Source organism: Falco naumanni, chromosome 9 (assembly GCF_017639655.2).
Source record: "Falco naumanni isolate bFalNau1 chromosome 9, bFalNau1.pat, whole genome shotgun sequence".
Taxonomy (NCBI): domain Eukaryota; kingdom Metazoa; phylum Chordata; class Aves; order Falconiformes; family Falconidae; genus Falco; species Falco naumanni.
Genome location: NC_054062.1, coordinates 36,757,661 through 36,780,330, shown reverse-complemented (window position 1 = coordinate 36,780,330; position 22,670 = coordinate 36,757,661). Strand labels below are relative to the sequence as shown.

The 22,670-nt window shown below is 39.3% G+C and overlaps 1 protein-coding gene across 1 annotated transcript in view; it reads left to right on the top strand.

The window, feature by feature from the left end:
- REEP3 (receptor accessory protein 3) overlaps nucleotides 1-22,670 on the top strand; it is a 43,042-nt gene that overhangs the window by 4,906 nt on the left and 15,466 nt on the right. Inside the window, exons 2-4 of the mRNA XM_040606218.1 lie at nucleotides 16,416-16,488; nucleotides 20,951-21,027; nucleotides 21,596-21,716. Coding sequence (XP_040462152.1) covers nucleotides 16,416-16,488; nucleotides 20,951-21,027; nucleotides 21,596-21,716 — 271 coding nt within the window. The remainder of the gene's footprint in view (nucleotides 1-16,415; nucleotides 16,489-20,950; nucleotides 21,028-21,595; nucleotides 21,717-22,670) is intronic.

The following is a 22,670-nucleotide window of genomic DNA, read 5'->3' as shown; positions in this document are numbered from 1 at the left end:
GGAGAGGTTCTTTGACTGTTTGTAGCCTGCTCTTCTGGCAGGATGGTTCCAGCTGAAGTATGAAGAAGGATGCTGAGTGCTGCTGGATGCTGAATACCTTCCGGTATCCTCCCAGTTTAAAGGCCTATAAATTGTTGCTGCACCTGTGGGGAAAAAGGAGTTGCTGTCATAGTGTGAGCGATTGAGATGGAGAGATGTGCTGTCTCGCCACAGAACTGCAAAGATTCAGTCACCACATATCAGTTATCCTTAGCACTTCATGCTATGCTTAAACAGATCTCACTGGCCTGATGCTGGCAGGGGCCGTCCTGCCCTTCACCTTCTCCTCATTCTCCACTTTCCACAGGGGCCAAAAGTTGTGTGGCCACAGGGCAAGTCTAGTTGTTCTGTCAACCCAAATGAAAATTAGCATGCTTGAAAGATGTTAATCTTTTATTAGTTGCATTGAACTGTGCTAGCTCGTGCTGCTGTCCTGTAGTTGCTAGGTAAGTGCTATGCTGAGACTGAAAAGTTGCAGGACAAAACTAGTGTTGTTTTTGTATCAGCATAGTAACAGGCTAGTTAAAGCATGCTCTCAGACAAAGTTCTTCACTTGCACATTGCTGCTTACTCTTTCCTGTGCTGAAATTACTTCCAGTAATAACAGTGCAGCTGTTCTAATCAAACAAGGTGTCAGATTTTTTTTAAAGGGTCTTAAATTTTATAGGTTGAAATGTGTAAGCATATGTAAGTCTAGGGATTAAGTGTATTGTCTGTGCAAAAGTTTGAAGTCATTTACATAACTGAGCAATGAAACCATCAGAGCACTTCTGATAGTTCAGCTTCTCAGTTAGGCAATCCTAATATGTACAGCATAAAATGTCTGCTCACTAAAGTTTACTTGTAATACCTATTCTGTAAGTTAGTGCAATGCAAAATGACTAGCTCTGACAAATTGTTGAACTGTCTCCACTGCCTTAAATCAGTGTTTGCTATGCAGTCTAGCTGCTTTTTTCTCTCCTGTGTTTGTGGGATTGTGTAGATGCAGAGCATGTGTGGTCAGTGTTCATGGCCTGTGGCAGGGAAGTGGACTAATGCGTGCTCAAAGCAGATGGAGTTGAACTAGAGGCATACTGTGGAGTCTGATGTTCTTACTTAATGATCTTGGCATGTACTCCGTTACAAAACGTGCTGAAATCCACATCTGTGTCCTGTGCAATGTAGATAAAGAAATACCAAGAACTGCATGGTCTGGCACAAAGGGATGTTTCTAATTAAAACAAACAACCTCTACTCTTGCATGTTCCACAAACAAATGCCCGCTTCGACCGAGCATATTTTAGGCTCTTGAGCATCTCTGCAACCTAGATGGAACAGCTTGTCTTTCCTGGGTATTTTCTATGTAAGCTCATATAATGCTGAGGAGGATCCCAAGCCAAATTCTGATTTTTTTTTTTTTTTTTTTTTTTAGTGTAGCTTTGGCTCAATACTTTTAATCCTTGATGAGAAAGTATTAAAAGATGTATGTAAAAACATGTCTGGCAAAAAGCCCTGTACTGGTGCTTCATGTGTGAAGAAACTTTCTCTAAGCTTGCTGATCCTTTTTATTCTGCTTTTAAAATTTTGGAATGTCAAAACCTGTATTATTATGTGAAAGTATTACGTATTTAGAGAAGAAAATATTACAGTTTTACAGCTGAAAACATTATGATCTCTCTGTTGCAAATCTTTTCAATTTTAAAGACCTGCCAAACTAGATTGCAGCAATTTACTACTGGACAAATGAGATGAGGTATATAGAGTCTAGGTAGGAAAGATTATTGCAGTTTTTTTGCTTACCAGTCTGACTTTAAACATGACTGGCTTTGGTGGCACTGAATAACTGATCTGATGAGATGCTTTCGGACATAGGGGGAAATAAACCACCCCGTAGTGGATGACTCTGCATGGAGCCTTTTGTCAGCCATCACTGTTACTTTCCAGTTCAGTTTATCACTGACAAAATAATAGGGTGTTACTTCTGTTTCTGCTGTTTTATAGCTAGTCTGCAAGCATTGACGTGGAAGTGAGTTTAACTAGATGAATGTTTTCCCTGTGTTGATCATCTCTGAAATATTGCTTATGTATCCTGGAGATGGTTGGAACTTGCATTTGATGTTGAAAACTAAGTGCAGTTTCTTTCAACAGCCTGTAACCCAGAATTTAAATGCAAGGATTCATAAAGCAGAACTTTTCCTGAGGTGAGATGTCTGACATAATGCTTTACTTCTGCTAATAAAGCTGTTGGAACTTGTAGTGCTTGAAGGGGAAAATCAGAAAACAGTTTGTGCTTGTGCCTTCCTACCCCTGTCTGGTTTTGTTATTTCCTCCCCACACCTCGTTTTGTAACTCACTGATGTTACATGGAAAGTGAGGGGAATGGTCACTAGCTTAGAGGTATCTCGATAGTTTTGATAGTATAGTAACATTACCTTAAAGCATAATGTTAAAAAAAAAAAAAAAATAAAATTCTTTGGCTTTGTGCTTTTATTATTCACTCTTTTCTGCTAATCTTTTTTTCCAGACTCGGACTCTGTTCTAGAACACATGGTTTCCCATATGTCTAAAAGCATGTCTAGTGTTACTCAGTTGAGGTGTATTTACTATTAGACCATTTTAGAAGCCAGAGAAGAAGCTGACCTATTCACATTTTTCAGCAGTGAACAGCTTAAAGTTTACTTGGAAGACAATATATCCACAGAAAACATAAAATACATGTTTTAAATGACTGCTTTGGCAGTCGTTAGTTTGCCATATATGCAATATAAGCGGTGTTGGTTCTACTATTCTACATATAGAACTTTAAGTGGTAGTTTTTCTTGAATAAAAGTTAACTTTGCATGTGTGAGACAAAATGGATTTTACATTGTGTAAAGAGGACGATGTGAATTAGGCAAATGACCTTTTCATTTGCATTTGGCAAATGACCTTTCTGAAGTGGCACACATACACCCTCTGTATCTTCTGGGTTTTTAGCCTGTTTACCTATTACCAATCAAGCACATTTGTGTTAACAGAATTCTTCTCTCAAAAATGAACCTTTGGTTAATTAGCATAGTGTGAATTATCTGCTTTTAAGAACAAAACCTATCCCTCAAACTGCTTTATGAATGCACAAGTCTCTCAAGAAAAAGCAATAAATGATTTGGGTTCAGAAAGGAGAAAATGAAGGTGTCTTTTAGCATGGTACTTTTGAACATGAAGGTGAAGTTACTAATACAACTACATGAATAAGTGTAGTAGAGGTTCTGCATGTTGTCAGTTCTTGACTTGGTGTCTTATTAGCATATTCAGAGTTCTCTAAGCACTGGTTATAATTGAGGGAACATGTATACTTTGGAATGGCAAGTCCAGATGTTATCATAACAGTATTTGCCAAATACAAATTTCATAAAGAAGCCTTTTTCTGTGTACAATGGGGAAGTTTGCTTTTTGAATGCTCTAAGAGGCTTCAGGAATATTTTTCTGTGTCATAAGATTAACAGAATTGTTTGGAAATCAGGGACCTTAAGGCAAAAATTGAGATGTAAATAACTTCTGATGGTCAAAAGCAAAAAAAACCAGCTGGCTGGGGAAGAGGTAATAAAACCTAATTTTTTTACTTCAAGAGTTGGTGGCATTTGGTTGCATTTTTTCTTTGTTCTGATTCTTGTCTTTTTGTAGCATTTTCTTGGGAGAGGAAGGACCCTTGAGGCTGATCTGCAACAACACCCTTAGGTTCTAGGATGTGTAACGAATAAGTAGGAGCTTTCTGGGTTATGAACTTCACTTTTCTTTCTAAAATCAGCCAGCCAGATTAATATTCCACATAGTGTGGCCTGTAGCAGTATTGGACACCTTTTTTTCCACTTAAAAAAATGCAACCCGTATGATGAATGTATAGTTACATGCAGTGTGGTGTCTTTCACTTGCAAATGGCTCAAAAATAAAATGTGGTTTTCCTTGGAACAAGCAGAAGTAATTCTTAGTTGAGGCCACTCCTATTTTAAATGCTAGTTTCCTATAGCCAGTTATTTTAATGTTGATGGTGCTCCAAAAATGTTTGGAGAGGATGCTGTCTTAGAGCAGCAAGCAGTGGCATGTGTGTGGATTTTAAATTGTGAGATTCTCCAGAGTTTCTAGCAGACCAATGTAGGGTGAAAAAGCAAAGGTGACAAGGTCAGAATCCCAGCGGAAATCCATTTTTTGTTAACTATATGGTACTCTGAGGTAGTAGAGGGGATGTGTCTAGACTATTACGTGATGGTAGAGGCCAGGATGGGGAAACTTTAAAGCTACTTTCCAAAGCTGAAGAAAGCTTTAGATTCTAAAAATGGTTGAGAATGAGCACAGCTTTATAGTCTTAACTTGAGAGAATATAAACTGGTTTTCCTCTAATATTGAGAATCGTGTTAGAAATATTAGATTACTGAACTTTCATAGAGAAAATATGCTTGAACACTTTAATACAGAGAATTTCTCCCCATCACATGCAGTTGAGAATTGGATGTATATAGTGTGCAATTATTTATGGGCTTATCATCATGGCCTCCATAGCCTGATTGAAGATGATATAACTTAGGGTAAATATGCACAAGTCAGCACTAACAGAGAAAAAGCTGGCCTTGGATCCTTTCAGACAACCAAAAATTTTTTTCCTGTCAGTGGAAGAGATCACTGCCACTTAAAATACTGAGTTATCTTGCTTTGGGACTTAGATACATTAATGAGTGAGGCTACTTTAAACATTAAGTACTGTTGCTGTAATGAGAATGTATTTTGTTTGGGGGGGGGTGGGTTTTATTCTGGAGATAATGGTGTTCATGTTTTTGACAACATTTCTTCCAGGGTTGGGTTCTTTGTTAAACATGGTTTAAAACATTCAGGAGTTGGCAGTACTGAGAGAATACTTTCTACTTTAGTCTTTTACTCTAGCTTTAGCTCCTTGAACCCATCTATTTTTGCTTGCTTCAAAATTTACTGTAGCACAGAGCAGAGAAATGTTTGAAAAGAGGTGACTGCTGGCTTTACATGAGTTAACATGAGTTATTGTAATGAACAATTTTTTTATTGTACCAGATAGATTAAAATGGAAGGTGTTTGCAAGGTCTCTTCTGGAATATCCTTGATATGAAGGACTTCATGTTCTTATACAGAAATTAAGACCTAATTGAAAAATTGTAGGAGCTTCCAAAATTATTTTGAAGACACCAGACACAAAGCCAAGAGTACTAAGTAGGTAAGAGAGGTGGTAATTTTTTACTTCGGTTTATCAAAGCTAAAAACTAAGTATCATGCATATGTAACTTTGTCATGAGCTTTAAACACCTCATTCTTGAATTTGTAATGTTCATGTTAATCTTGTTCAGCAATTAAGCTCCTAAAAGACATCACTAACAATGCAGATCAGAAATATCCTAAATTGAGAGGACCATATTGCTCATGAAAACTGTGTAGGCTGTAGTACCTCTGAGAGCAGTAGGTGTAAAGAACTTTTTCAAAAACAAGGAAGCTCATGAATGTGTTTCTCTGTCAGTCACCTTTATAATGTGAACTCTTTTAAAGCATAATTACCTAAACAGTTTATCCTGTTAGAGTTTATGCAACAGTTTCTTTCAACATCTATGTAGGTATCAACTTTCATCTTTAAAGTTAAAAAATAATTGTGGTTTTGTGTTCTTGCTTACCCATTCCGTGGAGTAAGCTTATTCATGTATGTACTAGATAAAAATAGAAAATACCTGCTGAAGACTAGAGTTGGTTTGACCTTTTTTTTAAAAAAAGGAAAATAACAAATTAGTCAGTTGGTCTCTTCTAACTGACATCTTTAATCCAGCTGTTGGTTGTTGCTGATCATTAAAAGACAAGCATGACTTAGTACGAGGACACTTTTTCTTTGTTCAAAGTCATGCCAGGCTCTTTTAAGAGCTGTGTGAGAAGTAGACACAGTCATTCCTAGTTGTTGGCTAGGTCTCAGTGGTCGGTTGTGCTTCTTGTCTGATGCTGCAGTTGGCTGCTGTGAGGCCGCAAATACTTTGCTTCCAAACTGGTGAACAGTCCTAGCAACAGGTGAAATTAGGGGCTATTTAAGTTAGAGTTGAAGGAAGATAACTTACTTGAGGTTTAAGTTGAGTGTGAGCAGCTTTGGAAATTAATACATCTCTAGCAGGGATGACATGTTGCTATTGAGCTTGAGGTAAGAGCTAGGTGAAAGATCAAGTTCTCTAATAAGGGTTACTCTTTATGGAAGGCCATCCGTCTTTGGTTTTTATCACGTGTAAGTATTACAGATGCATCTTGTTTCAGTTCTTCAGTGTGGGTGCTTGGAAGTTATGAGCTCACCTGCTGACTGCTCTGCACACGTGGTTGAGCTTAGTAAGCCTGTAAACAGGAAATAGTGTGGGATAGTCAGGGTGTTATTACATTAGTGATCAAACACGTATGTTAAAATAAAGCAGTGAATAGGTAGGCACGCAGAGAAGTCACTAAGAATTTTATAACAATTTCTATTCCTACTATCTTTTTCACTTCGCTTTCTAGTACTAGCTTTTTGGAATTTTCTGTACTACACAGTAGTCTTTTGACTGTATGTTTTGAACAGGCTTTGAGAGCTGGTGGTTTGACTTTTGTTTTTTTCTTATGACATGGTGATGGTCTTTCCAGGCTTCTGCCTTTCTATTAAAATATGCTTAGGCTATCCAGCAGCACAAGAGAAGTTGTTCAGTCCTGGACACAAGTTTTGGACACCATATCCAATCCAGACACTGGCATAGATTCTTCCAGCGAAATTGATATGCAATAGCTTCTCCACAAGTACTTCTGTACTGTGCGTGATCTACATGTGAACAAGAGGCAAGTTGTTTCACAGGGTTTGTGTGCCAGTAATGCCTTGTCAACTCCGAGGAGTGACAGGGAGAGCTGTGCTGTTAGAGCACTGATGTAGCTTCCCCATGTGAAAGACTGCCTCAGGCTGACTTGTTAGAGAGGGTAGCCTGGATTTTGCTTGGGGGTTGTTTTTTAGCAGTACTTTGTTCCAGATGCTGCAGGCCCCTGAGAGAGGGCTGTTAGGACACACATGCAATAGGTTCGTTGCTGGGAAAGTGGGACTCCAAGGGGCTTGTGTTAGGGGTGTATTGCCAGCTGATGGATCTGGCCTAACAGGCTGCAAGCTGTGTGTAGGCTGTGAGTTGGAAATTCAAGGTTAATTCTTGCTGAAGGAGGTAGCACATCTAATGTGTATTCAGGTATCAAGTAAATTGTTAATTAAGACTCCTCTCTGATCTTTATTGTGTTATATAGGGTTTTGTAGTAGCAAGTAGAATGATTAACAGGCAATGTAGAAAATGGTATGAAAGTTTCCAGTGCTTTCAACTCTTTTTGAGCATATGTGGAAAACAAATGGGAATTATTAGGAGGGTGCATTTGTAGGTGAATTTTGGTTAGGGTAATGGCAGGAAAGGAAAATCCTCATTTTGTACTCAAAGAAATTGCTCTTCAGAAAAAAAAAATGGGTTAAAGGCTTGACTGTTTTCTTGGCATCTAAACCTTGTTTTCTCTGAGAGAAACCTGGTAAGCCTATGTGAATAAGCAGTTAATCTTACTGATGTATCTTGCCCATAACGTCTTCAGTACTTCTGCATGGATTTCAATACAGAGCATGCCTTACAGAAGATAGTTTTTTCTCATTATTTGGTGTGCTCTTTTTAGACTTCTTGTAAGCTTCAGGCAGTGCTGCTTCCATGTTGAGAACTGGAAGAATATCTGGCAAAAGGTTCCCTATTTTGGGGTAAGTCAACAGAGTGTACCCCATGGACACGAGTAGATAGGATATGTGGATTGGAGCCTGCAGCTCTGCATTGGAAGAAAGGCTTAATTGTCTCCTATCAGACTGTTGCAATTATTATACTTAGGACTTATTTAATAAATGTGCCTGACACACCAAAGTCCCACTTTCTAGTGGGATTGGTAGGAAGGTCACCTTTCCTCTTAAAACTTTAAGGTGATTTTTGACTGCTTGAGTAATTGCATTACTTTTGGTTATGTTGTGCTTTGGAAAAATCTGGCAGGTGCTTTGGAGAATTCCATCTATCTAGGTTGGAAAGTTAACAGCCTTCTTGCTTGGCTCAAGAATGTGCTTTATTCAGATCTGTTAGTGCTTCTGGATATATTCTTTAACTGTTAAGACTTTTTTTTCTATGGCTTTTGGGTATATTCTCTATATATGAATGCTGTGAAGATTTTAACAGACCTGTTTCTGGTCGCATTCTTGCCTTTTGGTAACTAATCTGCTAAAGAAGTTGCGGAGTTTAAGGTTTGCTACTGTTAGCAGACATGTTTTCTTAATAGGATTTATGTGATTTCCCCTGCTCGTTGCCCAAGGCCGGGGGGTGGAAGAAAAAGCAGAATGTAATTTGGTGTGAGGTTCAGGAGCTTATCCTCATGTTCCCCTGTCCTTGTAACAGACTAGCTTTTTAGTCCAAATGTATTCTTTGTAGTTACTCAAATACGTAGCCTTTCAGTGTAGATTATGGTTAGCGTTGTATCTCTGAATGTTGTCTGGTAGCAAAATGGAACTAAATCCTGTCAGGTGCTGGAGTGCAAGACTCTATTTAGTGTAGTGCCTTTCAAAAACATTCAGGACAAAAATGCCAGGGTGAGCTTTCATTTGTCTAGATGTGTAAAAACCTAGGAAGATAGCTGGCTTAGTCTAGAACTTACTACCCAGTTGTAACTCTGAGGGGGTTTTGGTGGGCATGACCGAGGGTCATGCTTTTTCCATTTAATTGCAGTGTATTGGGTTTGTGTGGCAAGGTTTTGGTAGTGGGGGGGCTACAGGGATGGCTTCTGTGAGAAGATGCCAGAAGGATCCTCCATGTCCAATGGAGCCAGTGTCAGCCAGCTCCAAGACAGACCTGCCATTGACCAAGGTGGAGCTAATCTGCAACGGTGGCAGTGCCTCTGGGATAATGTGTTTAACAAGGGGATGATGACTGTGCAATTGCAGCTGGAGGGAGGACTGAGAATATGTGAGAGCAATGACCCTTGCAGATACCAAGGTCAGTGAGGAAGGAGGGGAGGAGGTGCTCCAGGTGCCAGAGATTCTTCTGCAGCTCGTGGAGAAGCCCACAGTAAGGCAGGCTGTGCTCCTGAGCCTGTGGGGGTTGATGGTGGAGCACATCTCCACCTGCAACCCGTGGAGGACCCCACACCAGAGCAGGTGGGTGTCTGAAGGAGGCTGTGACCCCGTGGGCAGTCTGCGCTGGAGCAGCTCCTGGCAGGACTTGTGGAGAGAGGAGCCCAGGCTGGAGAGGGTTGCTGGCCGGGCTTGTGACCCCACTGAGGACCCATGCTGGAGCAGGCTGTTCCTGAAGGACTGTACTCTGTGAAAGGGACCCATGCTGGAGCAGTTAATGAAGAACTGCAGCCTGTGGGACCTGTATCGGAGAAATCCATGGGGAAATATCTCCTGTGGGAGGGACCCCACAGAGGAGCAGGGGAAGAGTTTGAGGAGCCCTACCCCTGGAGGAGGAAGGAGCGGCAGAGATAGCATGTGATGAACTGACTGAAACCCCATTCCCCATACCCCTGCACTGCTGGTGGGGAGGAGGTAGAGAACTTGGGAGTGAAGGTAAGCCTGGGAAGAAGGGAGAGGTCAGGGGAAGGTGTTCTAAGATTTGGTTTTATTTCTCATTACCCTACTCTGATTTGATTGAAAATAAATTAATTTCTTCAAGCTGAGTCTGTTTTGCCCACGGTAGTAATTGCTGAGTGATCTTCCTGTCCTTGACCTATGAGCCTTTTCTTATATTTTCTGTCCTCTGTCCAGCTGAGGAGGGGAGTGATAGAGCAGCTTTGGTGGGCACTTGGGGTCTGGCCTGTGTCAAGCCACCACATGCAGGTTCCCCGCTGCACTGAATAGGGTACTTAGAGATACTCCTATTGCTTTATTTTGAGTATGAGGGTACCACACAGAGGAGCATAGCGTTTTTAACCTAGTGCATAACTGATTAACCTTACTGCTTTTATAGCCAAACCCCCCCCCCCCCGCCCCCGAGAAAATCCAAACTGCTTAATTTTTATGGGAGTGGCTTACAAGTATATGAATAGCATACAATCTAAGCAAAAAAATTTATGCTTTTCCAGTGTGTGCTCATTGAAAACTCAGTGGACATGTTGTTAAATAGTGTGGTGCTATCTGCCTTTTTAAAGCCAAGAACAGCCAGCCAAAGACTTGAGCATTGTTATTCAAACTAGATTTCATTCCATTATTTAGTTTCCATTAGCAAATTTCCCTTCAAAAGAAATACTGTTTAAACTGAACTTGCTAACCATAACATGGAATGTTAATTATAGTTCATGTAGAAGCAAAGTAACGCTAAGAATATCAGACCTAGTTTCTGCATAGATACTGCAGTACAGTTAAGGCTTTCATACCACACACAGAGCTGGGAGCCACCTGTGTTACTTGCAGTATTTCGGTGGTGCCTGACCAGCTCTTAGAAAAGTTTGTGTGTGTACGATAGGGCATCTTCCATTCCTGTCATATAATTTGCTGCCTATGCCCAGTTCCCCTTCCCAATACTAGTCTTTACCTGCAAAGTAAGGAAGTATAGCACTTACTTATATTTGCTTCCATGGTTTTGTGGAGATGGGGAGGATTCTTTTTTTCTCCAACCTACCAAATGCTGTCAAGTGATCCTTCAGGATGTAGGTGTATATTTCCACTGTAGAGGCACATTAGCAAATGTCTGGCTCTGTATCAGTCTGTGCCAAGATCATCAGTCTGTCAGTGGGTGGACAAATGGGTGTCATCTCTGTTATCAAACTTGTTAAGGAAAGGGAACTTAGCAAATGGCATTGTCTTCAAAGTATCTGCTGCTGAACGAATTTCCTGAATGGCTTTTACTATTAGGGAACACTTGTGGCTCTTGTCTTTCTGCATTTCAGAGGAACAAAAGAATGACGTGCCAAACGCTATTCCTTGCTTCAGGCAATTCTTTGGAGATGGGAACAGACTGAAGTCTTAAATGCAGTGTTGGTTTGACGGCTTAATGTTTTGGGAGTCACGATGCAAGTAGTCGTTTTGAGTGACTTGATGGCTTTCATTTGTGTCTTAGTTGTATTTTTTTATTTTTTATTTTTTTAAACATAAGCTCTCGAGTTGTTTACTATCCAGGTTAAATATGCTCAGTGCCAGAGCAATGTGTGTACAGGTGACTGATGTTTCAGTTATCAGTCAAATGCAAATCCAGTTGCTTTGCTTCAGAAATGAGCTTTTCAAATAGTTGTGAGCTTTATGGCTATTTAAACTGTAAGACTGTAGATTATATGATAATACAGGCAGTAGGTTATGTTTCTTGTAATACTGCTATATGGGTACACAAAAGACATTTTTTAATTCAGATTTCAAGGCTTTTTTGATACTTTTTGTTTTGCTTTGTCTTTTGATTTTAATCTACTAGTGAGGAACATTTGTCTTCAAATGACCAAAATGTTTGTAGAGGAAGTAGCTGTACCACTACATCAGTTGCTGAGTACAGCTGAGAAAGTGAAATACCTAAGCATACAACTGGAAGTAAAATTACATTGGTAAGCAGGATTATCCTTATCTACTAGTAAAATAAAGTAAATGACATCACAGCTGAAATCAGTTCCCAACTGTGGAAACAGGCTTTGGTTTTGACCACTATATTAGTGGAGTGTGCCGATATCCAAGGTGAAAACCTGCACTTTTAAAAATAACAAGCTTTTAAATTTGAAAAGCCTTGGAATAATTGGGCACATCCATGAAGTACATAGTATGGTTATTGTAGACATACCAGAGGAGGGGTGTGCTTATAATGTGTAGCAGCAGGTGTTACTAACAGCTTTGGGATTTTGGGGGTGTCAGTGCAAACAGAAAAACTACTAGAAAATGCTCGGCTGTTGTGGCTGCGTTAACGATTGTGCCCAGGCTCCCTGCTGCTCGTCCTGTGTGTTTCTGCTTCAGTCAGCTGCAGTGATTTCCCTTTTGCCTGTATGCTAATCTATCGTGTGTAGACTGAGGGTAAAGTGAATTTGCTGACCTTCAGCTACACGCACTGGTGACAAGTTGGCTTTTCTACTGTCACATTGCCTGGTAGCTTTAGCTAAGATTAGATGACTTTGCCTGTGTGAAGGAGGTAGTGATGCCAAGAGCTGGCAGCAGCATCATGCCACACTTAAAATGTCAACTTTGGCTGTAAGGAGATAAAACCTTAACAGTACTGGTTCCTATTATTACTGACTAAATTTTTGATTTTAGTTCTGTCTACTCGCTTCCAGTGAACAAGTGGCAGTTTTCTGAACACTACCATGTTACAGCAGTATTGAACAGTAATAAGTAATGATATACTGTGGTGTTAAGTTTCTTCTGTGTTGTTAAAGTGATTTCTAGAAGAATTATATAAAAGAAAAGAGTACTGAAATAGGGATTCTTTTAACTCCTGATTTGGCCAGTATTGAGTAACATAAAGATTTGCTAGTTGGGAAAAATTAGTTATTTTTATTGTGTTTGTCTCATGCAAGTGTTCTCCTTTAACTTAAGGTTGTCTTTAGCTTAGCTTTATGATCTTCTTACTGTTACTGTAGTAAGCTTTCTGCTTGAAGATCAATTGTTTCTGAACCAGTGCTTTCAAAATTCCTTTCTGTCCCTGTTGTTGTTTCTACCAGATTTTAGAGGATGACACATTCACAAGATAAATTGCTGTTAAATTTAAAAATAGGATTATTTTTTTAATAGAAGTGGTGCTACTTGACAGTAAAATGAGTGGAAAAGTATAGACCAAAAATTGTGGACTGAATGATTCAAACTGTTTCTCCTGTGCTTCATAGCAAGAAATTTACATATGCAGTCTATTTAAATAACTTTGGAATATTTTTTGAGAATTTGGGAGAGGTGCATGACAACCAGTAACTGCTGGCATATAATTATGGAGCTGTCTGACAGCAGTGGTTATAATATTCGAGAACCTCTTTTGTATCTTTTATTTGAACAAGTAAATCTCTGCCCTTATAAAGTCTGTATTACTTCTTAGGATTAACAAAGCTTTTGTTATCTCTGGTACTTAATGGCTATAATGTCAGCCAGAAGAACAAGCAGAGTTGAGAACCATTAGAGCTGATGGGTTACTGAACAGGGTATTCCACAGGGACAAAAATGAGAGGAAGAGCTCTTGTCTACAGAATTTCATCAAAATAAAGGGTGTTTGGTCTGGTATTCTTTCTGTTTCCAGATCTGTTATTTGGGCAAAGTGAGGTTTTAAACTTGTGTTGGCAGACTTTTCTCCTAGTTGGGCAAGAAAACCATTCAGGGGTTTTTGACTGTTGCTTTTCTTAGCCTTAGGATGAAAGGTTTTTGGATTGTAGTAGGGCTCTATTTGGAGAGGCTTCTACAGATTAGTATGCTCTACTGGAATTCGAGTGGTCTGGACTCTTTCAAAAGGCATTTCAACATGTGAAACATGTAGGTAAGCCCTGCTGCAGTGGAGCAGCAGCTTGCCTATACATATAAAAGAGCTTCAGAATACATCTTCTGTTAACTCCAGTTTAGCATGCATTGTGAAATTCTGAGCATCTAGACCCAGGTTTTAAGCTAGTGCTATGGTACACCAGTTATGCTTTTTCGCATCAATATTAAGTCATCTGCGGTGCCCCTTCCCTTCCACTACAGAGGAAGCTGACCTTCTGGAGACCTGCCTGAAGTGCCCTTTAGCTCCTCTGCTGCTGTGGGCCATTAGCAGCTCTGTTGTATGAGCAAAGGCCTCAGGTGTGTGAAGACTACAAACATGCCCTGGAATATTTGTTCACATCTAGTCTTGTGTTGTGGGAAGTGACTGCATCTTATAAAAGAGCTATACATGATTAACTAGTTATGACCTTTACTTATAATCAGGTAGTAATTATTATTATTATTGTCTTACATTCAGTTAAAACCAATTATTTTTCTTAGAGCCACCTTTGTTCTTTAAAGGTAAAAAAATATATGGCTCAGTGTTTGAGTTTTTTTTTTTAATTGAGTTATAAAATTTTTAAATTACGTGATGAGGAAAATACATACATAGGACCCATTCAGGAGGGGATGGGGATGTAGATGTGAGATTTGTACATTTGATTGCATCTGGCTTTGGGCATCTTAGTGCAAGGAAGATGTTGATTTGCTTGAGAAAGTTCAGTGGAGGCCACAAAAGTGGTCACAAACTGGGCTTGTTCAGCCAGAAAAGAGAAAGCTTTAAGGGGGGGACTTAGTACCTAACTTTTTGGAGGTTATGAGAGCCAGGCCCATTCTCTTGCTTTGCTACTCTGTTAAGAGAGATGATGGGCATAAACTTCTGGTTCTGACCGTGTATCACGAAAACTTTGCACCAGGAGGTTCATTGAGCTTTGGAACAGGTTACCCAGAGATAATGTGAAGTCTGTCTTTGGAAATCTCCAAGACCTGACTGGCTGAAGCCTTAAGTAGCCTGGTCCAATTCTGATGTAAACCTTTGCTTGAGCAGGGGATTAGATTACATGACTTCCAAAGGCCCTTTCAGACATGGATTCTGCAACTACACTTCCATAATTTTATCGTCGCCCTTTACTTGTGGCATTTACCACTTAATGTTAGTACCTCTACCAGTATCCCCTTGCCCCTGCAACAGGCTTCCTTCCACAGGTAGCCACGTCTTGCACTAAAGATGGAGAAACCCTCTCTCCATGGTGTCTTGTGGTTCTGTGATGTTGAAGAAAGTATCTCACCTTTGTTGTTAACAATTCTTGCTTTTTTTCTTCCTGATTTATGTACTATATGATAACTGTTGCAGATAACTTTAGTACTCTAAATTTTTCTTCCTACCAAGCAGAAGACTTTCTGCCTGCGTATCGGAGTGGTGCTTGGAAGATAGTGGGTATCAAACAGATTGAATTCAAACTTACATTGATGTCCTGGACACTAGGAAAATTCTGTGGTAGTATTTGCAAATAACATCTTGTAGAAGACGAAGTCTCTTGGAGTAGTTGCTTAAGAGAGGGAAAAAGAAAAAAAAGTACATTTGGCTACAAGTTCTTAGAATTCTTTCCTGGGTCTAACAGTAAAGTAAAGCTTGGTAGTCTCATGCAGTCTTCTGCAGTGGCTCTGTTGGAGAACCACTTATTTAGAGCTACCTGACACAACTATAAAGCCTTAAATTTTAGTTGATTATTTACTTTGAACTTGAACCATGTGGGTTGAAATCTTACATGCCCGATCTGTCCCAAGCAGACTCTTATTAATAAAAACCCTATGTGATGCATCTTCCCTAACTGTAAGAAGTTAAATTGAGTTCTGAATGTTCTTAGAAGATCTCTGGATAGCCATACAAAAATCACATAATGGTCAGGGTTGGAAGGAAGAACTCTGAAGATCTAGTCCAGCCCCCTGCTAAGGCAGGTTCACTTACAGCAGGTTGGACAGAGTCACATCCAGGCACGTTTTGAGTATCTGCAGAAAAGGGAACTCTGCAAGTGTAAATTTCCCCCACATAACCATCCTGAGCAAGTTGTAAGTGATGCTGCAGAGATGTAGCCAGACTTTCTGTAATTGCTGCTTTAGGCCAGCTTGAACTAGGGACAGGCAATTGCTTGACTTGGCAAAGTGTAACAAGCTGGTGAAATAAAAGTATGGAGCTCTTGCCTTTGTCAAGGAGATGGCAACTACTGCTGTTCAATATCTCATAGAAGAACTGTTCCACTAGTCTGTGGCCAAGACTTTTACTAGAAAATACTGTGTTGTAACAGAGTTGTGTTAGAGCAGGTCTTTGTTCTGATCTTGCTGTCAGCATGGATTGCTTGGCATCTTATCACACTGCTCTGCACCTTACTTTTGATTAATTTTAGTAGAAATAGGCTGAGCAAAACTAGCTTAATCCCACTTGCCTCTATTTCCATGTGTTGCTGTTGCAGAGTTCCTAGCAAAAAGAGATGAAATTACGTAACTTGTCTTGTCTTAAAATTGCTTTTGAAGAATCTTCTGGTAATCTGATAAAAGTAGATGATTCTGATTACCTGCTTGTATTTGTTTCGAGGCTCTTTAAGTGTGATAGCACTTACAATGTGGAAGTAGTCTTGGTATGGACAGACTGCAGGACTGGTTTTACTTGTAGCTGAACCAGAAGAGCTACTAGTTTTACCTTATCTATTAGAGGCAGTCTTACGAAACTGTTTGTTGTCTTCAGGCCTTACAGCCTTTTATGTTCATGTTGCTCTGTTTTTGTGTATTGCTAAACTTTCTCCAAGCAACCTATAATATTGTGATTATTTTTTTCCTCCAAGCTAGAGAACGGGACTTTTTAAAGTTGGCTGCATTGCTCTGATGTGTTGTCGTCACTGTTTTGTCATATATGGTATAACAGACTCTGAAAGCTCTTTTTATTTTTCAATAGGCTGTTGTTTGGGATGCTGTATCCTGCATATTACTCATACAAAGCTGTGAAGACAAAAAATGTGAAGGAATATGTAAGTCACATTCCTTTTAATTGCCTAATTAAATGCAGTCACACAACTGTGAAGTTTTCATTATGCAGTGTAGTAAATCATATGAAAACTTGATTTGACTATCTTAGTATTAGATATGACACCTGTGTGAATCTAGTGGTAGTCCTGTGGTTTTGTCTGGAGGGCTAAAGTTAAGGTTTCTCAGGCTTTTCATAGACTTTGCTGAAATGTGTCCAACACACCATGCTGTATATGGATATTTTTAGGAGGATTTTTAAACATAAACCTTAGAGTGTTGGCTGTGTTTCAGCAAAGTGTCTGAAATAATGCACTTTTGGGCAAGGGGTAGAAAAAAGGTTTCCTAATTCTGCCAACACCTGTAGTATAACCAATGACAAATTAATTCTCAGTGATCACTTGAACAGTAGCAGCAGTTTAATTGTCATTGTATGGAGCATAACAGGGCATTCAAAATCTGCCTGAGAAAAAAGGGGTAGCTGTAGTTCATCTATCATTCCTCAAAGAGGAGAAAAAATGTGACCTACGAAGGGAAAGATTTGGTTAAGGTGTTGAGGGAGAAAGAAGCAGAACAGACAGAGTAAAATGGAGAAAAACACAATTACTGTAGTTACTGCAGTTTCGAATTAGTCTGTTAAATAATTTACTTTTTAGTGTGAGCAATGATGATTACCAAAAGAATGTTACCCCGCTGCAGTCACGAGGAGCTTTGGTCACTGAGTTACTTCCCTGCTATAAGAGGTAGCCTAACTTGATTTTGGCAGCTAACCTGTATTCTGTCCTGAATCTTGTTCTTAACTTGGTTGCCTGATTCAGGAGGCTCAGTGCCATGGTTACTTAAACTCAGCAGCCGTAGCTGTGACCTAATGCTGCTGCCTGGATGTGTGGTGTCTCCACTTTGTACTTGGTTGTAGTGGTAGAATGCTGTAGCTGTTGTTCCTCCCCTTGTATGTCTTACATTTAGTCTGATTGCTCCATCAAGGCTCCGAAGTATGAATACGATGTCCACTTCTTCTGGTTTTGGTGTACGAGCTGATTAGAGCTTATTTGTGCACATAGGGCTAGTGCCTGCCAGAGCTACGCTTCTGGGAGAAAAAAGTATCAACAAAAATCAGAGAAGAATTTCCTCTGTCTCATGCTTACTTTACCCTGTCAGGAAGTTATATAATGCAAATAATTTATAATCTGCTTTTCCTCCCTCCTCCCTCAAAAGGAATCTACAGACTAAGTAGAGGATAGCAGTTTCAAGCTCTAATCCAAGAAATCAGAGATGCCTATCCACACAAGACCTTTAGTAGGACCTGGAACCATATTTTTTCATCTGTATATTTTCCTTTACTGTAAAAACACTGCCTTTCAGTAACTTGTGGTCTTTGAGCAGTCCCTGAACTTGCAGTTGCATACAAAATGTTCATGGGGCGGAGATGAATGAGGCCCATCACAGTGACTTTTTCAGTGACAGGGAATGACATTAACTCATCGGTGAATTACCACTCCATGGTGATGGTTTTAAACTAAAAGAGGGTAGATTTAAATTAGATACTAGGAGGAAATTCTTTACAGTGAGGGTGGTGAGGCACTGGAACAAGTTGCCCAGAGGAGTTGATGCCCTAACCCTGGAAGTGTTCAAGGCCAGGTTGGATGGGGCTTTGAGGAACCTGGTCTAGCAGAAGGTGTGTCCCCACCATGGAAGGGGGCTTAGAGCTAGATGATCCTTAAGGTCCCTTCCAACCCACATCATTCTGTGATTCTATGATTGCTGGTTGGGTCGAGTGTCCGGATAGATCTCAGGGACAACCCACAGCTTTCATCTTCTCAGCTAGGTAATTTTTGTTCGTGGAGAGGGTGTAGGTTTAACTGCAGCCTTCCAAATGACACAGCTGTGCTGCTGGTCATGTTATGGCCCAAGCACAACTTCCTTTCCGGGATTACGTGTGGCTCAGGAGCCATCTGTTTTTGTTTTCTATATTGCAAGAGCTTCGTGACAGTGAAATTTTTTACTTAGCCACTGCTTCCACCAGTAACAAACAAACAAAAAGTAGAGACATCTTGACTTGCTGTTTAGGTCATGATGCAGCAAGTTGTTCATAGATTATTTAAGGGGAAAAAAAAATGTTGCTGCTCACTTGGGTAATTTAAAAGACTTACGGACTTTAGTTCTAGAAATTAGGATCTGTGTCTTTGAGGAGATTTATTTCTTCTTGTAATTACCTTGATTTAATGGAGTTGACCAAAATCTTTGAGGAGTTTTTTGACTGTTACACTAAAGTGCTTGTAATAAGCATCTAAAATCTAGTTTAGAAGGCTGAGTGAGCAGTCTTCCTAAATCCTAGCTTAAAAATCCTGACTTGAAAGGATGTGCTTCAGCCAAAGCCAACAAAGATGGGCTTAATGCTTGGATGGTAGAAAAAAAAAGTTCAACAAAACAAATATGTAATCACGCTTTTAACCTAAAAAGCAAAATTCAATCAGAGCTTCTGTAGCTTCATCTTTAAGAGTTAAGCAGATGATAGTATTCTGGGCAGTATCAAATATGACCTTCTGTTTTTCCATTTTGTTTTTTTTTTTGGTATGAAACCCGCTGTAAGTTGCTCAGATTAATTTGTTAAGGATACTTTTGGTATTTAATACGTTAGTCGTACTAGAATATGATTTGATTTGTGTTTTTGAGAATCTTTGCCCAGACCTCAGCAGGGCTCCTGGCAGATCTCATGTGCCTGTCTGCAGAGCATTTCTTACTGTTTCTAGCAGCACAAGAGAAACTACTTCTACTGTGGTTCCTAATTGGATAAATCTATGTTGATTAAAGAATGAATAGCATGGATTAAATATATTGAAAAAAAATTAAGTCTTGCATGGCATCTTAAAAATTGCATTGTGTCATGCCTAGGTTGATGTGGCAAGAGTGGACGTTAATTTTATTTTTATTTGTGTATTGACTCTGGTTCATGTGAGGGTCACCAGTCTACATGTCACATGGCCTGTCAGAGATGACTTCAGCTGTTGTGTACATTTGTCTTAGTTTATTCAAGCCTGAAATATCTAAATCCTCTGAGAGATTGAAGTGAAGAATGTCATCACATGACTGAGTTTCTTTTCAAATTGAAATGCAGAAAAGCATTTAAGATAAATGGGTCTCGAGTTGTGACAAAGGAGGTGGTTTTAAAGCATAATGCACAGCTATGAAATAGGCAGCAGGGTAGCATTAAGTTTTGAGTACTTATTTAAGTCCAAAAAAAGATTGCTTTAAAAGTGAAGATTAAATCTGAGCCACATCCTCTGTAGGAAAGTATGTATGTTCCTCCTTTTGAAAGAGGGTACTATGAGTTTAGGACTTGAACTACTGTCTAACGAATGTGGTTAATGCTTTCTGGGTATACCAGGAGAGTTAGTCTGTTAGTCACAGATGAAATGAGGTTCCTGCATCTGGTTACGATGGGTTTTCTTCTCTTTTCTTTCATTTTTTATTATAAACTGTTTGGCTTTTTTTTTTTTTCTAGCATAGATAGCATTGGAATTTAAAGAACATGTGGGCATTCAGTTAGTATGAATAACCAGTAGTGGTTTGCACAGACCTGTTTTGGAAATACATTGCATTTGGCCACTGGTATCTTAGAGAAGACAAATGAAGAACTAATTCTATATGTATTCTGAAAGATGTAATCAGTTTAGGCAGCCAAATCTGAAAAAATGCTCAAGAAAAATGAGTGATGTGGTTAACTATTAGAAAACAGAACTAAAACCTTTATTTCAAGAGCATTTTCTGATTTCAAAACAATGATGTATACTGTCAATCTCAAAAACAAAAAAGTATAAAGATGTAAACATAATGCGAAGCATTAAGATGCTTATGTGGGAGCTCTTTTATTAACAAGAATTTTGTGGTTCCTGGTATATGAATAGAATTCAGTTTCCATGAAAATGCTTTTTTTCCCTACCTTGACCCAGTGTTTAATACCATAATGCTAAGCACACGTGTAGAACTGAACTGCAAAGTGTAGCTGAGTAACATAGACTATGAAATGAAATCAAGGGCTGCCTGACTTACTGACACTGATTTCTGTGTGTGTGGTATAAACATGTGGAAGAGAGAGAAATACCCTTTAGTGCTATAGTGGGAATTGCACTTCATAACTTACAATAATCTACTGACTCTTTGCAGTGTTTTTTCTTATCACTAAAGCTTTCTAGAGGCAGAATCAAATCTGTGAAGCCAGCTTAGGTGAGTCTGTGACCTTGTTGACCCAGCCATTTCACACAGCTTGTTGCAGCTGCCACCAGTTCTACTTATGAACAGAAAACCCTTGGGACCTTCGTGTAATTTCGCTTGAAACTTGGTTGATGCAGACTGAGATGCTGTTGAATGTCTTGCTGTGACAGCTCTGAACTGACTGTACAGTGTATAGTGTATTCTGTGTAAAGGCAAAATAAAAACTCTTTCTGAAGATGGTGTTTTAATTTTCAGGTTCGCTGGATGATGTATTGGATTGTGTTTGCTCTTTACACAGTCACTGAAACAGTAACTGACCTAACAATCTCTTGGTAAGAGCTTGCTTTTTATGAACTCTGGCTGAAACTATATTTGTTCCTGATGTTCTTTGACTTGTGGCACCTTCATTTTTATAAAGAAGCTGTGCTTGTTGATAGCCTTTTTTTTTCAGGAAAAGATCGCAGTGTATGTGACGTATAACATCTGTGTTCAAGCTTGCTCTACACTGTCACTTGAAGTAGGGACTATAAAACTTCCACCTTTCCTGTAGAAACTGAATAGAGGAATGGAACTCTTAAAAGGATGGACTATAATTTCTCTGTGCAGGAATGTGTAATGCAAAGCAAGTATATTAACTGTTTCAATGTCTTAAATGACAGTACAATCAATTAAAAACATTAAATCCATAGGTCTATAACTTGTTTAATCTTGTCTTAATTGTTTTAATTTGTTTTAATTTAAATTCATTTAATAATTGCCTAATATAACTTCTTGTATGTGAAGAATCCTATATGCTAATATGTAATTGTGTTTTTTTAAGAGATCTTTTCATGATGATTAATTACTGTGCATTTTCTCACTGCAGTTGTTGATCTCATGCAACCTTTAACTTGCTTGTAGGTTTCCACTGTACTATGAACTGAAGATAGCTTTTGTTATTTGGCTTCTTTCCCCATATACTAGAGGGGCAAGTTTAATCTACAGAAAATTTCTCCATCCACTTCTTTCTTCTAAAGAAAGGGTAAGAAAAAAACTTCTTACTTTTAATGCCTAATATGGAAATAACAATATGCTGAAATACTAACTGTTGCTAGATAAACGATAAAAGCGTATCAGTGTGTTGCTGATTTGCTATACAGCACGAACTTGGACTAGTACAGGCAAGTGCATATGACTGTCCATATATATGGTTCTGTTAAGCTTACATGAGCAGACAACATACTACTTTTTATTGCCGTGAGGTAGCTTGCTGTTCTCTGGTCTACTTAGTGCACTTTGGGGAGCCCAGCTGAATGGATGGGATGCAGTTTGACATCCTCCTGAATGAACATGTGCAGTATTCTCTGTGCAAAAGCAGCAGTGCAGTTTTAGCAACAGCTCTTCATGTAACAGTTTTTTTTAGCATAACCTAGTAATAAAAACTCTCAGGACAAATGACATTGACTCTTCTGGTGTGCAAATTGACAGGGTAAGAGGAGAGCCTTCCTACTGAGGTTTAAGGGAAGACCAGTCTGCAACAGAAAATAGCTAAAGGATATATAGCTTCAGCCAAAGTATGACAGGGCCACAGATCTGCTTAGCTCTTTTTCAGTATCCTGTTTGGATGTGTGGAAAGAGCAATCAGCAAAGTTGTGAAGACTACCACTGAAAAAACCTTCCCAGTATGGAAAATAGCACTCATAAAAGTCAGTGCTGGGCTTGGCCTTTGTTAGGCAAAACAGGTACCTGGCATGCTTGCCACATGTATAACTAGTAAGGTCATCTTGACCTTCTGAAGGTTGAACCATAAACTGTTTGCAGCTTCATAAGCTAAAGGGATTTTCCCACGTAGTCTGCTAGCTGTTGTGTACTACCTTGAAGACTTTATCTCCAACTCGGACATTTACCACAGCTGGGGATAAATGTCATGACTGTATTGTCCCTGGTACTTAACTATGTCAAAGCTCTGGCTTCAGAAGTTCTTTGTGAGCCTACT